The 13,430-nt window shown below is 54.0% G+C and overlaps 7 protein-coding genes across 7 annotated transcripts; 1 reads left to right on the top strand and 6 right to left on the bottom strand.

Annotated features, from left to right (window-relative positions):
• Window positions 1-78: 78 nt before the first annotated feature.
• Z520_05049 (uncharacterized protein) lies at window positions 79-1,827 on the bottom strand (the record flags this gene model as incomplete). The annotated part of the gene is made up of 1 exon (XM_016775553.1): window positions 79-1,827. The coding sequence occupies one exon, from the start codon at window positions 1,825-1,827 to the stop codon at window positions 79-81; it is 1,749 nt and encodes a 582-aa protein (XP_016633596.1).
• A 388-nt stretch (window positions 1,828-2,215) lies between these two features.
• Window positions 2,216-3,258, bottom strand: Z520_05048 (thiamine thiazole synthase; the record flags this gene model as incomplete). The annotated part of the gene is made up of 2 exons (XM_016775552.1): window positions 2,216-2,540; window positions 2,594-3,258. 2 exons carry the CDS (start codon window positions 3,256-3,258, stop codon window positions 2,216-2,218), a joined length of 990 nt encoding a protein of 329 aa, XP_016633595.1.
• Window positions 3,259-3,925: 667 nt separating this feature from the next.
• On the bottom strand, window positions 3,926-5,187 carry Z520_05047 (uncharacterized protein; the record flags this gene model as incomplete). Its single annotated transcript, XM_016775551.1, has 3 exons — window positions 3,926-4,174; window positions 4,238-4,660; window positions 4,987-5,187. The coding sequence occupies 3 exons, from the start codon at window positions 5,185-5,187 to the stop codon at window positions 3,926-3,928; spliced, it is 873 nt and encodes a 290-aa protein (XP_016633594.1).
• An 891-nt stretch (window positions 5,188-6,078) lies between these two features.
• On the bottom strand, window positions 6,079-7,293 carry Z520_05046 (uncharacterized protein; the record flags this gene model as incomplete). Its single annotated transcript, XM_016775550.1, has 1 exon — window positions 6,079-7,293. The coding sequence occupies one exon, from the start codon at window positions 7,291-7,293 to the stop codon at window positions 6,079-6,081; it is 1,215 nt and encodes a 404-aa protein (XP_016633593.1).
• An 809-nt stretch (window positions 7,294-8,102) lies between these two features.
• On the bottom strand, window positions 8,103-9,063 carry Z520_05045 (uncharacterized protein; the record flags this gene model as incomplete). Its single annotated transcript, XM_016775549.1, has 2 exons — window positions 8,103-8,989; window positions 9,039-9,063. The coding sequence occupies 2 exons, from the start codon at window positions 9,061-9,063 to the stop codon at window positions 8,103-8,105; spliced, it is 912 nt and encodes a 303-aa protein (XP_016633592.1).
• Window positions 9,064-9,457: 394 nt separating this feature from the next.
• Z520_05044 (uncharacterized protein) lies at window positions 9,458-10,381 on the bottom strand (the record flags this gene model as incomplete). Its single annotated transcript, XM_016775548.1, has 1 exon — window positions 9,458-10,381. The coding sequence occupies one exon, from the start codon at window positions 10,379-10,381 to the stop codon at window positions 9,458-9,460; it is 924 nt and encodes a 307-aa protein (XP_016633591.1).
• Window positions 10,382-10,779: 398 nt separating this feature from the next.
• Window positions 10,780-12,987, top strand: Z520_05043 (uncharacterized protein; the record flags this gene model as incomplete). The annotated part of the gene is made up of 2 exons (XM_016775547.1): window positions 10,780-10,876; window positions 10,925-12,987. 2 exons carry the CDS (start codon window positions 10,780-10,782, stop codon window positions 12,985-12,987), a joined length of 2,160 nt encoding a protein of 719 aa, XP_016633590.1.
• Window positions 12,988-13,430: the final 443 nt, after the last annotated feature.

Raw genomic sequence — 13,430 nt, 5'->3', positions numbered from 1 at the left:
AGTTGTAGTCACAAACGACGCTGTTACAACATGCACGCTCGCAGAGAACAGCCCTGGTGGCCCCTATGCTACCTACTTTTAAGTGGCTACGGGCTCCCTCGAAACAACAGGCGACAGGCGGTCGTGGTGGCCCTCTCTGCCCTCGTCGTTGCTGCGAGCACCCTCCTCGTCCTTGACGACTTCCGGGGCAGTCCACCCGGTGCCCGCCTGGACCAGCAACATGCCAATAGCCAAGGCGCCGCCAGCCATGTATATGGTCCTGAGTGCCTGCTCGTAGCCCTCCAAAGCCACCTCCCTGTCCACGCCAGTCAACCTCTGGACCAGGATCGGGGTGCCGACCAACTGCCTGATCAGCGCCGCCTTGCCCTCCGTGACCCCGCGCTTCTCGAAGCCCTGCGTCAGCGCCTGCTTGAGGCTGCGGAGGAACAGACCGCCCGTCACGGACGAGCCGAACGACCCGGAAAGACTGCGGAACATGGCGTTCAGGGGAATCACGATGATGTGTGTGGCGGGTAGCGTGAGGTGCAGGACGTGGGCGAGCGAGTAGTTTAGGAGAGACCCGACGATGAAACCGTTGACGAATAGCACGGCCATGTACAGGTAGATGTTGGACGTTGGGGTCGAGATCCACGACACGGTAAACATGGACAGCGAGAAAAGCACAAACGTGACGATGGTCGCGAAATAGAAGGACCCCGTGCGTCGGATGTGCAGCCACCCGGCCAACAAACCCCCCAAGCCGAAGCCCAGGTTCGTCGGGATGAGTGTCAGTCCGGCCCTGGTCTGTGGCCAGCCCCGTAGCGTGAGGACGTAGGTCGGCGTGTAGAACAGGACACCCCAGCGCGCCGACATGATGCCGATGGTCGCGATGCCCGTCAGGATATTACCCCGGGATCTCAGCACCGAGACGGGCACGATGGGCTGGCTTGCCCATGTGGCCTCGACGAACAGAAAGAGAATGAAGGACGCAAGCGAGAGGACGATCGGGGTGATTTTGATTTGCGGAGACGACAGGCTGTAGAGGAGCAGCACGACGGCGGCAATGATGGTGAGCACGCCCAAGTAGTCGATTTGCGAGAGTTTCTTGGCCAGGGAGTCGTCTGTATTGGCGTTGGGTTTGGGTTTGGGTTTCGGGATGGCGAAGAATGCCACCGTCACGGCGCACAGGGCGAAGGGGATCTGGAGCCAAAAGACGGCGCGCCAGCCGACCAGCGGTTCCAGGGCGCCGGCAATGATGGCCCCACAGGCCACGCCCGTCGTGTAGCCCGTGTTGATGCACCCAAAGAAGAGGCCTCTCCGTCGCGGGCTCGTCAGCTCCGTGACCAGGATGAAAGCCACAGGTGTCACTGATGCGCTTCCAATGCCTGTTACAGCCCGACCCGCGAGAAACACGCCCAGCGACTTCGCCCGCGAGGTGACGAACAGGCCACAGGATTGGACGATGATCGAGGCAAGCAGATAGACCCGAGGGGTGAAGATGGTGCACAGTCGGCCCGCGACCGGGGTGATGCTCGTGATGGCGATCAGGTAGGCCGACGTGAACCAACTGACTTCGCTGGAGACACGGAGATCCGTGGCGATGGGCGATTGGATGGTGGTGATGAGCGAGACATTGTTGGTCAGGATGAAGATGAGGAGCCAGACCGAGATGCAGATGAGGAAGCCGCGTAGAGAAGAGAGGCCGGGTTCTTGGTCTGGGCTTGGGGAGATGGGCAAGGAATTCCCTGGCTCTTCTGTGCCACGCTCTAAAGTGTCGGTGGTTGTGGGAGCGTTGGAGGACGAGGATAAGAGAGGCGTCCTCTCGGGTTCGACATTGTCGCCCGTCATTGGAGTTTTCCCTGCAAAGCTCCTCCTCGAGCTCAGATTGCCGTGTTTTTCAGCATGGCAAATATCAGAGATAAAGAATTTGACGAAAGTGGAAAGTGTGATGTATTTACGGCAAATTCATCCCTTTGGAGCCTGTACGGCCTATCGTACGATAGTCGAGCTGCTGACAAAAGGCGCGACGACCATCGGCTGTCGGTCAACAGCCGGATGCCATCCCTTCCGGGAGTTGCCCTTACAATGGATATCGACACATTAAGCCAGCCAGTGCCAATGGCTATAAAATATAAAAATATAACATGATCGTTGCCATTCTGGATTATCTTAAACGAGTGACAGGAGGCTTCTTATTGCTAGGCCTCTTGGTGATTCTCCGGGCCTTTGTGCTTCCCTACTCGGCACACTCGGTCTTTCTCGTCTCAAAGACCTTCAGAGCTTCCTCTGCAGCCTTGACGCCACTCAAGACCATGGCTCCAAATGTAGGTCCCATGCGGTTTGCTCCGTCCAGTTCACTCAACTCCATGCCTCCCATGATCAAGCCTGGCGCCACCTCACGCGTGCCTTTGACAATGGCGTCTTCGGCACTGTTCATGTCGAGTGCACGCATGCCGCCCAGCTTCTCAATGGCGTTCATGCTGACCAGGCGTTTGGCACAGAAGGCGCCGAAGGGTCCATCGTGGCCAGTGGTGCTGATGACCAGTGGAGCATTGATTGTGCTGAATTCAGTATCAGCAGCGAGTTAGTCCTTGAGAGGTCATCTGAAACTCACTTGGGATCCATGCAGCTATGGTTGTCATGGTGCAGGGTGACCAAAGTCCAGTTGGTGACCACGCCAACCACTCTGACACCGCCATCAGCCGATGGCCGGGTGACCAAGTCCTCGACGCAGGTGGCGTTGAACAGCTTGACATTTGGCATGGCCAAAACCTTGCTCATCAGTGTAGACATGAAGAGTGCAGCGTGCTTGACAACCACATAGTTGCCTTGGTCCTCATAAGGCACGCCGATGTCGTTCAAAAAGGCTTCGGCTGGCTTGCGCAGGACCATGGCCGAAAAGAGCTGACCACCCAGCCAGCAACCGCCGCCAGGGCTGACCGAGGCCTCAATGATGGCAATCTTGAGATCTGGTCTCGCTTTTGCGAGGGTATAGGCGGTGGAGAGCCCACAGGAACCCGCCCCGACAATGACCACGTCCGACTCCGCATAGCGGTCAAGATCAGCGAAGTAGCGCCTGGTCATGGCCCGAGAGACCTGGGACTCGCGGATGGGAGCAAATTTGAAGCCATCCCATTTGTCGCCGAATTGTTCAAGCAGACTGTTTTGTTCGCCAGAGGCCGTCAAGGCCACCTTTGTGGCTCCGAGGGCGCCCTGCTTCATCTCTTTGGTGGCAGCGTAGCCATCAAACTCGTTGAAGGTGGCAATTGGTGGAGACATTGTGCCAGTCCTGCATCGTGTTAGGCGAAAGCTCTGGACAGATTTTAAGGGAAAGAGAAGAGATCGCATAATCCTTTCGCTGGTATTATCCAGATCAAGTTAAACCGTATGATCTCAGAACGCGACTGTCCCAGACTCCAGCAAGTGGAACTGCCATCTCCAAAATCCTATTGGAAGTGGTTGGATGGCAGAAGTATCTTGCTGGCAGGAACAGTCGCGAACACCGGTTCATGCGCAGACATCCTCATGTCTGTGATTAATTTTGTACCTTGACCATTATGGCTCTTGACCGAGCGAGACGATAGCATGCCAACCTCCATCTTTCTCAAGTGAGATTTACTTGGAAGGATTGGATATTTGACCTGGGAGTGTCAGCGTGGAATCCCAATCAACAACAAAAGGGTGAATACTACGGAAAGGATAATAGATCTGTCTGTCGATTGCGAAGCAGGCGAGCAAATGTCAAGGAGCCGGAAAGATTACAATGTGGCGAAGGAAGTAAAGACAGAGAAAAATGGTGATAGGTGTCATTGATATCGTCGTTATATAGGGCGAAAGCCATCAAGAGAGGGGCAGCCGAGGGGCAAGTGGATCCCAGTCTACGCAGGGCTTACTACCTAGGTATGTATTTCATCACCCACATCACACGATCCATCATCCCATCCTATCAGTCCCTCGATGGCGCATACTTCCTCTTCGCAGCCGGCAGCCGCTCCACAATTCTGGGGACCATATATTCCTTGTCCCATGTATCTGTGACGCTAGGGTGCTGCATGCACATTTTTGCCCATTTTGCGAATTGAGGCAGTTTGCTCGTTGCGGGGTCCATGTCCAGGATGTGCGTCGCCAGACGAGCAGGAAATATGATGTCGTTGGAGAAGTCAACCAGACGGAGGACAAAAGGAATTGTCATGGCCTGAACATGTAAGTTGTGCACGTTAGAACACGACAACTCCAGGCGAGGTACGGGGACACACACCTCGACGACGGTCAATCTTTCACTTCCTCCAAAATAAGGACCCTTCCCATCCTCGCTCACACCGGAAAGCAATGGCTCGATCTCTCTTTCCAGAAGTCGCCAAATCTCTTCCACAATCCGATCCTGTGGCTCTCCATTATCTGCACCCACGAGTTTAAACATGAGGGGGTTGATTTTGGTGAAGTAGGTGTCGACAAAGAAGGACATTCTGTAGCGCTTGTATGCTGCTTCGACTCTGCTGGCGAGGGCAGATTGGGTTGAGGGGCTCGAAGGCAAGGCTGCCATCGTGGGTTGAAGGTGAGAAGGATAGATATCTGTAAAGAAGGAGACGATTTGGGCGGATTCGGTAAGCGTGAGTGTATCGGTAGGCGAGTCGTGAGAGGATTGGTAAGGTGTATACTGCAGGACGGGGACAAGGCCACGCTGCGAACAGTCAATTAGCATCCGGGATTTGTCACATACGTTATTGACCCCAAGTGTAGAATCATAGAGCAATGGAGTGTAGGCTAGCCATCCTTAGCACCAGGCGCGGGAAGAGGAAAGCTCAGCAGAATCATGGCCCAAAAAAGACTTGAAGACACTTTTCGATCAGGTGCAGAGGCCCCGACCACAGAGAACTATTGCAAGCTGGACAAAAAAGAAATGGAATGAGCACCCATCGTATAAAGAACAACGCCACAGACGCAGAGGAATACGTAGTGACTTGTAGCGAAAGACCCTTGGTCAGAACTAGATGGAGACAAACTCACTGGGTTCAACTTCAGGAACCAGTCCGGCCTCGGTTCATCCATGTTGATAATGACTTCCTCATACGCCAGTCCGAGTTCCTTCAGGACAATATGAACACGATGGGACCAGCCACAGCCATGGTTCGTGAAGAACTTGATCTTGGCATGTTGATGCTCAGGACCTGCTGCGGCGGGCGCTAGAGAGGGAGCTGCCGAAGCCATCGCGTTTCGTGGGACAGGAAAGAAGCGAGAACAGACTCGAGGCAGCTATAGGAGTAGACAAGTGATGTATTTATCAGTACTTCAGATCTGCCAAAAGGTTGTGTAGAGTGCAAGACAGCAAACACAACGAACGAAGAAAAGGACGGGAGACGATGGGAGGATGGCCAGTATTTGTACACCGCATCCCTGAGCTTCTAAGCTGCAACGGACGAACTTCGACCGAATGCTGCATGTGCGCAAGACATTGGAGATATGTTTCAAGTTTTCATCATCTCATGTTCGATCCCGGCAACGACGTCTGGTTGTTCAATCCGTCGAAGAAGCATGGTCTGAAAGAGAGTAGACGAGGCTGCGAGTCCCTGAAAGTTGTCAGTCTGATGGCCGCATATCTCAGCACGGCTTTCCACATTTTGCTTGACTGCAGGCGCTCAGCCTCGTGCGCAGGGAAGAGCAGGTGCCGGTAACGGATCAAGGTTACCCCGAGGATAATTCACTCTTCGACGATAATAGGTAAAACTAATTCCAAGGCACGGGCTCCTCCTCAGCCATAGCGGTAAGAGAGCCAATAATTGAACAGCGGCAAGAAAGTTGACACTGTGAGTCCTGTCAATGCCCCCTGAATGGCCGGATTGCTGTCTCAGGCCGTGGTGCCGAAAATGTGTCATACGAGTAGTGAGCAAACAACTTACTCGTACACCGGACAGCGAGTTTATTTCGCAATACAGCTGTCATGCTGTAGGTGCCTCAGTCAACCAGGAGAAGAAAGTTGAGTCTCTTTTTTGAACTGATTATCATTATCGTCATTTCCTCATTATATACTAGCTTTTTGTGTGCGCATCGCTTATTGTTGCGATGTCAAAATGAATACATATACACGCTTCGAGCAAGCGCCTATGCCTGCGCGCGTAACCACTTCGGACTGAGGTCTGCCAGCACACTTTTGATCGTCCCCAGCTTCCTCCTCGCAGGGCTCAGACTGCCACTGCCTGGGGAAGTCGCCGGGGCTGTATATGTATCCATTGACTCGTGAGGGAAACTGTCCGACAAATACTCTCGTCCTGATTCAAGCTGGACCAGCGCATCGAGGGTTGCTAGCAGAGTGAAGATCTGCTGGAGTTGACAGTTCTCGGCCCACACGAATATGCTGCACAGTCGCGTCAGCAGGTGTTCGACGTCTCGCTCGTTGCAGAGATCGTAAGTCCGGATCGCAGCCATGGCATGGGACATGCCGCCCTCGGAGCTGTGCAGGTTCAGTGTCGCCATTTTGCCAGTGCCTTCTTCACTTGAGGAGGAGTCGTTGTGGATTGAGAGGGAAAACGAATAGACAGCCCGTCTGGATTGCCAAAACAGGTTTCTCCCCCGGCTCTGGATTAGGGGGTTGTCTGCGGCTTCGGCGAGGAGCGCGAGCGCGTTGTTGCACGTCGACCCGGAACCCGCGGCGGCGTTCTGCGCGGCCATTAGTGAGTCGTGTTGGATTTCGACGTTGAAAAATGGCCAGCACATTGTGTTGCTTCCGCGGATAGGTTGGGAGATCTTGGCCAGATTGCACGGTTCACCTTGGGCGTCCGAGATGATGCCGTCCTGCAACTCGAGTTCGTGTGTGGTGAAGTTCTTGGAGCTGAAACCGACTGTGATGTTCGGCTTGGGGATTGGGAGCGGCATGCTCCACGATGGAGCTGTTTGACTGTTCGACATGCGCCCGGCGGGACTTCCCTTGGGCACGGCGTCGGGATGGAAAGTCGCCTCGGTCTCGACGTGTAGTTTCTTCGACGACGGCTTCATCGCCGTTTGGATTAGAGGAAGCAGCGAGTCTGTCAGTTGTTTGTTGCTCATCCTAGGCCTCTTCTGCATCTTCTGGGCGAATTTCCGGGCCTCGGCATGAGGTCGGTAAATGTCGCTAAAGGGCATGCCCATGCTGAATGCATGTCTGCTCCAGCCTTCGTCGCAAAGTTGACTCTCTTCGACGGTGATGCGGTTCGGGACTAACGTGTGTTGTCGATAGTATACCGAGGCAAAAGGGTGGATATGCTCGGGGCTCTTGATGTCCTTGATCGGCAGATACGGAGTAGTGATGGACGACGGAGTGCTCGCCTGACTGCTAGCCATTGTGGTTGGTATCGCGTGGGTGTCGAAGTGTAATCAATTGTTTAATTTCGAATACAGGCAAAATTGTTTCGGATTGAACTCTGACCGGGCCACAATCCTGGAGGCTCAGAACCACTCCTTATATCTTTGTTTCCCACCTGTGTTTTGAATGCTGCTGCCGGGCGTGTAGGGATTGGGCGGTGAATCGTTGAGTCGCTGCTCCATAACGCAGCTCATCTAATGATGCTATTCATGGCTTCTTCAATCTCTGCGTTGGCTGTAACTATTGGCTCTTGGTGGCGTCGGTGGCTGCAGAAAATCAGATCTGCATCTCTTGGGTAGCGCCTCAAGCTCGCCATTCTTCATTGTCATTGACCCATCTGGGCGCTAAAAGACCAAATGCAGTCTATTCTCGTGTGTCGCTTGGAGGTGGGAAGGAGGCTGACGATGGGCCAATCATATGTGCGCATTCCGGATGTATTTGGAGCCGCCCAAGCTACGAAGCGCCCCCAGATCAAGAATAGCACACCGTCTTTTGGGAGGGACAAGGGCAGCTGGATGGACTCAGAATACTGCCCAACTCCTGGGAGCGGCGGGTTTCACAAGCCGCTGGCGTGCCAATTCTATATTCTCGGCGCTTGGGGGACGTGGACATTGTGTGGAGGACGCAGAATAGGCCACCGGAGCCGACCCTTCGCTGTCCGGAGCGCTGCAATACAGTGAGTAAAGGCTTGGGAGGAACGCAACTCGACGCATCAGCTGACAATTTGTGGTCCTCGTGTATAAGACATGATTCTAACGTCCCCAAACCAAGGCTGCTCAACATCTCATCAGGTAACTAGCGCACCGTGCTTGAGCAAAAACTCGGTTGCTCGTGCATTCTCGGCATGGGAAGTGCTCTCTGCGACAGTCCTCCAGCTTTCATGCTCTCTCATGATGCCTTCCAGTTCGGCCTTGACAGCGGCCCAAGAATCGGCGCCCAGGGCGAGTCTCAAAGGCGGAGTGGTGTCATTCCTTCTGGATGCAAGCTCATGCAAGACTTGAGCACTGACTGCTGCATCATTCCACTGCACAGCGTTCGCTGCACTGGTAAGGTAGGCCCTGAGCGCATTATATCCACAAGCAGGGTCCTCATAGGCTGGATGGCGCGGGGGCAGCACCATGTTCTGCGGAAAATTGGTTGCCACTGCACCAAGCTCGATAATGGTGAACTTGATGTTCCAGTCCGGATGCATCTCTTTCGCAAGGGAATCTGTGAATCCTTCCAGGGCGAATTTGCTGGCATGGTAGTAAGCTCCACCAGCGAAACAAACTCTGCCACCAACAGACGAGATCTGCATGATCAGGCCGCCCTTGCCCGGTGGGTTGACTTCTCGCAGGATAGGGAGAGCCGCCTTAGTGACATTGACGGCACCCCAGAAATTGGTCTCGAGCTGTGCGCGTGCATCGGCATCGGGGAGGACTTCAGTGTCACCAGTCACGCCGTACCCTGCATTGTTGACCACGACATCTATGCCGCCAAACTTGTCGACTGCCGCCTGGATCACCTCAGCAACTTGATCTTTCGAAGTAACATCCAGACCAAGTTTGAGGACGTTCGGGCTGTCAGGAAGGTATGAGAGCGTCTCGGGCTTCCGAGCCGTAGCCACAACGACAGAGCCCGCCTTGTAGGAGTACTCCGCAAGAGCTTTGCCCAGCCCAGAGGAGCACCCGGTAACTGGGACGTTTCAGCTTACTCACACTCGACAAAGGATAGGCATGCCTACTCAACCAGACATCATTCTCTGCCATAGCTGTTGCATCTCCCGTGGATCCCATAGATGATGAACAGGAAGGCCTGGAGATACGACAGAATTTGAGCCTGATTTCTTGCCGCATGGGCCATTTACTCCTCCTTTACAGCCCAGCGTGAACACGTTCTCGAACGCCTCCATCTTTGGCGTCGCAAAGGATTGGGGTCGCGTCCAATAGGGAATGCAGACCGATAAGGCTAAGCTGTAGCGAAGGAAGACAGGCCAGTCATTGTCGAGAAACGGGTAGTGTGACGTGGCAGATGCAGAAGGTGTTACAACTGGAAGTCGATGGTGTGCTCCGCATCAAATTCCATCCCGGCATCAGCGCATGCTGGAGGACGACATGTAAAGATCGACTTCCAAGCACTGCAGGAAGCCTGGTCTGGTCCACGTCAATCGTCGTCAGAGTCGTAGTCGCCTAAGCCGAGAGTGGGCGGCTTTGCGGGAACTGGAGCGGGCTGTTGCTTGAGTATTGTCGTAGGCTCGGTCTTGCGTACCAATCCGGGCACCAGAGGTTTCTTTATCTTTTTGACTCTCTCGAATGACGGAGGCGGCTGAGAAAGCCGAGGCGGTTCATCTGGCTCATCGTGCACAGGATCACTACCTTTTCTGGTCACACGTTCTTGCTCTTCGAGCCTCGCCCTTTCGACGTTGGCAGCCTCGAAGGCCTTGCGGGCAGCTTCGGCGTCCTCCTGTTCTTGTCGTTCTCTCTCCTCTCTTTGGAGATCTCTTACTTGAGTGAGAGCCTCGTCCTCCTTGCCACCCTTCTCGCCACGCTCGATTCGGGCATTCCGCTGCATGATCTCGTCGAGGGCGTCTGCGACTTGCATTTCCCGCTTGCTCTCCTCCATCTTCTGTTCCAGCTCCTCCATGGCGTTGCGTTCGGCATTTTCCTCCTCCTCAGCTTCCTCTCTTTCCAGTCTGTCCAAGCGCTCCTCGTCGGTCTCTTTCAGCTCTGGATTCTCGGGGTTTCGCCATGACTCAAAGTTTCGTTTTGCGCCTCGCTCGGCGGTGTAGTCCATGTTCTTGGGGTCGGTCTTGAAAGTGATCTCAGAAGAACATCTGGTGCAGCGGATGTAAAAGCGGTAGATGGAGATGGTCAAGTATTTCTCATCGGTTGTCTCCTTCCGCGCGTTGAATTTGCGACCTTTATAGATGTACTCGCCACAGGATGTGCATTTCATGCTGAAAGGAGCCATGAGGCGGACGGGGATGGTCTTGGGTCCGGTCGGTCGCAGGTGTTTGGGAGTGCGGGCGATCTTGGAGGGATCAAACTCGGGAGGGTAGTACTTGGTGAGGACCTTTCGTTCAGACATGTTGGCAACGGGCTGAACAAGACGCAGGAGATCTGGACGGGGAAAGCGGGTGGAAGAATAGAAGAATAATATAAATTAAATCAGATGCAGTCACCGGCGCAGGCAAAAGTCCTGGCCATACAATAACAACAGCCAATCGGAGTGGGACTTGTTCGGCGCGTCTCTCTATCCCCACGTTTCGCACTCGCCCTTCGAAGTTGACTGTTATGCCTCAAGAGGTGCAGTGAGAGTGTAAGGCCACGGTGAGATGGGCTTTTGGAAAGAACGTTCCCAAGCACTTGCTCTTGCTACGTGAATCTTTGCCTCTCATCTCTTCACTCCTCGCCTCTCCAGCCTTTTGCCAGCATTGCTACTGATGCATTGCCACACATCCTTCACGGCGACTCACTACCACAACAATGGACAAATATCTCCGAACGTGGCGGCAAGACTCCCTCAACAAGGGCCAGCACGATGCAGCCATCTATATTGGAGACAAGGTTCTTGCCCTGACCAGTATGTGAGTACAGTCACTCAATCAGAGACCAGGACTAATCGACCCAGACAATGATGCCGACGCCTTCTGGCTGGCTCAAGTCCATTTTGGCCACAACAACTTTACCCGTGCCCTGGCTCTGCTTCTTCGAAAGGACCTGATCAATCGGAGTCTCTCCTGTCGATACCTGGCTGCCCATTGCTACGTCAAGCAAGGCAGATACGACCAAGCACTTGCCATCCTCGGCGAGGAAAACCCCACGCACTTGATCACCACCTCCCACAATGCCAGAAGAAAGCTGGCACATACCAATGGCCACTCCCAGAGAAATATCACGCAAAGAGGAGTCAAAGCCCAGAGAGATAGGATCGAATTCAGCGAAGAAAGAGAACGGGACAGAGAATCAGAAAAAGAACTGAAATTCCAAGCGGGCATGTGCTATCTGCGCGGCCTGTGCTTTGCGAAACGCAATGCCTTTGACCGGGCACGAGACTGCTACAAAGATGCTGTTCGAATAGACGTACAGTGCTTCGAAGCCTTTGACCAGCTCATGAAGAATTCCCTCATGACGCCTGCCGAGGAGTTGGCCTTTCTCGAAGAGTTGGATTTCGACTCAATACGCATTGAAGACCAATCCATGGCACAGGAGGCAGCTCACTTCACAAAGCTCTTGTACACAACCCGCTTGTCCAAATACTCGGCTCCCGAAACCCTCGCCAACGCTACCGAAACCCTGTCAACCCATTACAACCTGGCCTCCAATCCAGACCTGCTCTTGACTCGAGCAGAGACCCTCTATACCCAATGTCGTTTTCACGACGCCCTCAAAATCACGACGAGCATCCTCAACTCGCAAAATAGCCCTGACGGCTCGGTTGACGCCTCGTCAAGCAACACCAATGCTTCGCTTGGTCATAGTCCACGCCTCTATCCCTTACATCTCGCTCTCTTGTACGAGACAGGCTCTCACAACACTCTGTTCCATCTTTCCCACACCCTGGCAGCTCATGCTCCTCACGAATCGTACACTTATCTGGCCATTGGCACGTACTATCTATCAACGTACCGCATTCCTGAAGCCCGCCGATTCTTTTCCAAAGCCTCGCTCATGGATCCCCACTCAGCCGCAGCATGGATTGGATTTGCCCATACATTTGCGGCCGAGGGTGAGCACGATCAGGCCATTGCAGCCTACTCGACGGCAGCAAGGTTATTCCAGGGGAGCCACTTGCCCCAGCTGTTCCTAGGTATGCAGCACCTGGCTCTAAACAACATGCGGCTCGCCTGGGAATACTGCCTCGCCGCATTCCAAATGAGCAGTGGTACCCCCAAGTCGGGCTCGGAGGATGATTTGGCCAACACCATATTCAACAATACTGCTACTCTGGGTGGCGATCCCCTGGTGCTTAACGAGATTGGGGTCATATTGTACCACCAGTCCAATCTGCCAGCCGCTGCAAAGCTCTTTCTCAAATCCCTCCAACTGGCCTCCGACTTGGGATGCAACATGACTGCATGGGTTGCTACAAGGGCAAATCTAGCACATTCATTGAGACGGATGGGGAGATTTGAAGAGGCGCTCGCGGAATTTGATGAGTGCTTGAGAACCGCCACTGGAGGAGCAGCTCCTGCCTCAGCCTACGAGCCAGGACGGGGAATGACGGCCTTTGCTCATCTTAGCCTCGCCGACGTCAGTACAGGCCTCAGTCCTAGCGGAGCAGCTAGTGGCTACGACGAGCGTAATCTCATTGGAAGCATCCAAACCAGTCGCGGCTTGGTCCTTCTCAGCATGGTCGGGCGCACCAAAGAAGCGGTAATGGCTCTTCATGAGGCTGTCCGAATCCTAGGTGGCGATGCCGGCGGCGGTGGTGTCGCTGGGACGTTACTGAGTCGTGCGTTGAAATTCTGGGCTCTGGAAGAGAGTCAAGATCTCGACGACGTCGAGACCACGGCACAGCAAGACGCGTCAGAACCTGTATCACAAATTGGCACGAGGTCGAGGCGGAGAGGTAAGGAGGCTGTAGCATCAGCCACATCAACAGGCCCAATGAGTAACGAACAGAAAATTGAGCAACGAATGGACGGACATGCAAATGATATTTTGAATGCCGCAATGGGACATGTACGATGACATGGCTTCAGTTGGCAGGATAACGGGTGGCGATCTTTGGACGTGGCCGAGAAGCAATAATGGCAACCCGAGCTCTAATCTTTCACCTCTATATAAACAGTTCTGCTGTGCTGTCTTCGCACCCGGATTGGAACTCATCAATTGGCGACAGAGAATAGGTTACTGGGCTCGAACAACAAGGGCTGCCGAGGAAATCCTAGGCCATTGTCGCATTGCCCTTTGATCGAATCCCTGGTTTTCAACAACGAGATCATGATCCAATTGGCAGACGATTTTTTCCATTCGCCTGTACAGGGTTTGAGGACGGCTCAGACGACAGGTGCTGCGAATGACATTGATATCTACCGAGCCCCGGATATGAAGATTAGGAAAGGGCCAACAAGGGTTGGCGACATTTATGCCCGCTGCGATACCTTTATTGCTTGAAGGGATTATTGGGTTGG

The sequence above is a fragment of the Fonsecaea multimorphosa genome (assembly GCF_000836435.1).
Source record: "Fonsecaea multimorphosa CBS 102226 unplaced genomic scaffold supercont1.8, whole genome shotgun sequence".
Lineage (NCBI taxonomy): Eukaryota > Fungi > Ascomycota > Eurotiomycetes > Chaetothyriales > Herpotrichiellaceae > Fonsecaea > Fonsecaea multimorphosa.
The sequence above is the reverse complement of the archived record's forward strand: the minus strand, read 5'-3'. Positions and strand labels throughout refer to the sequence as shown.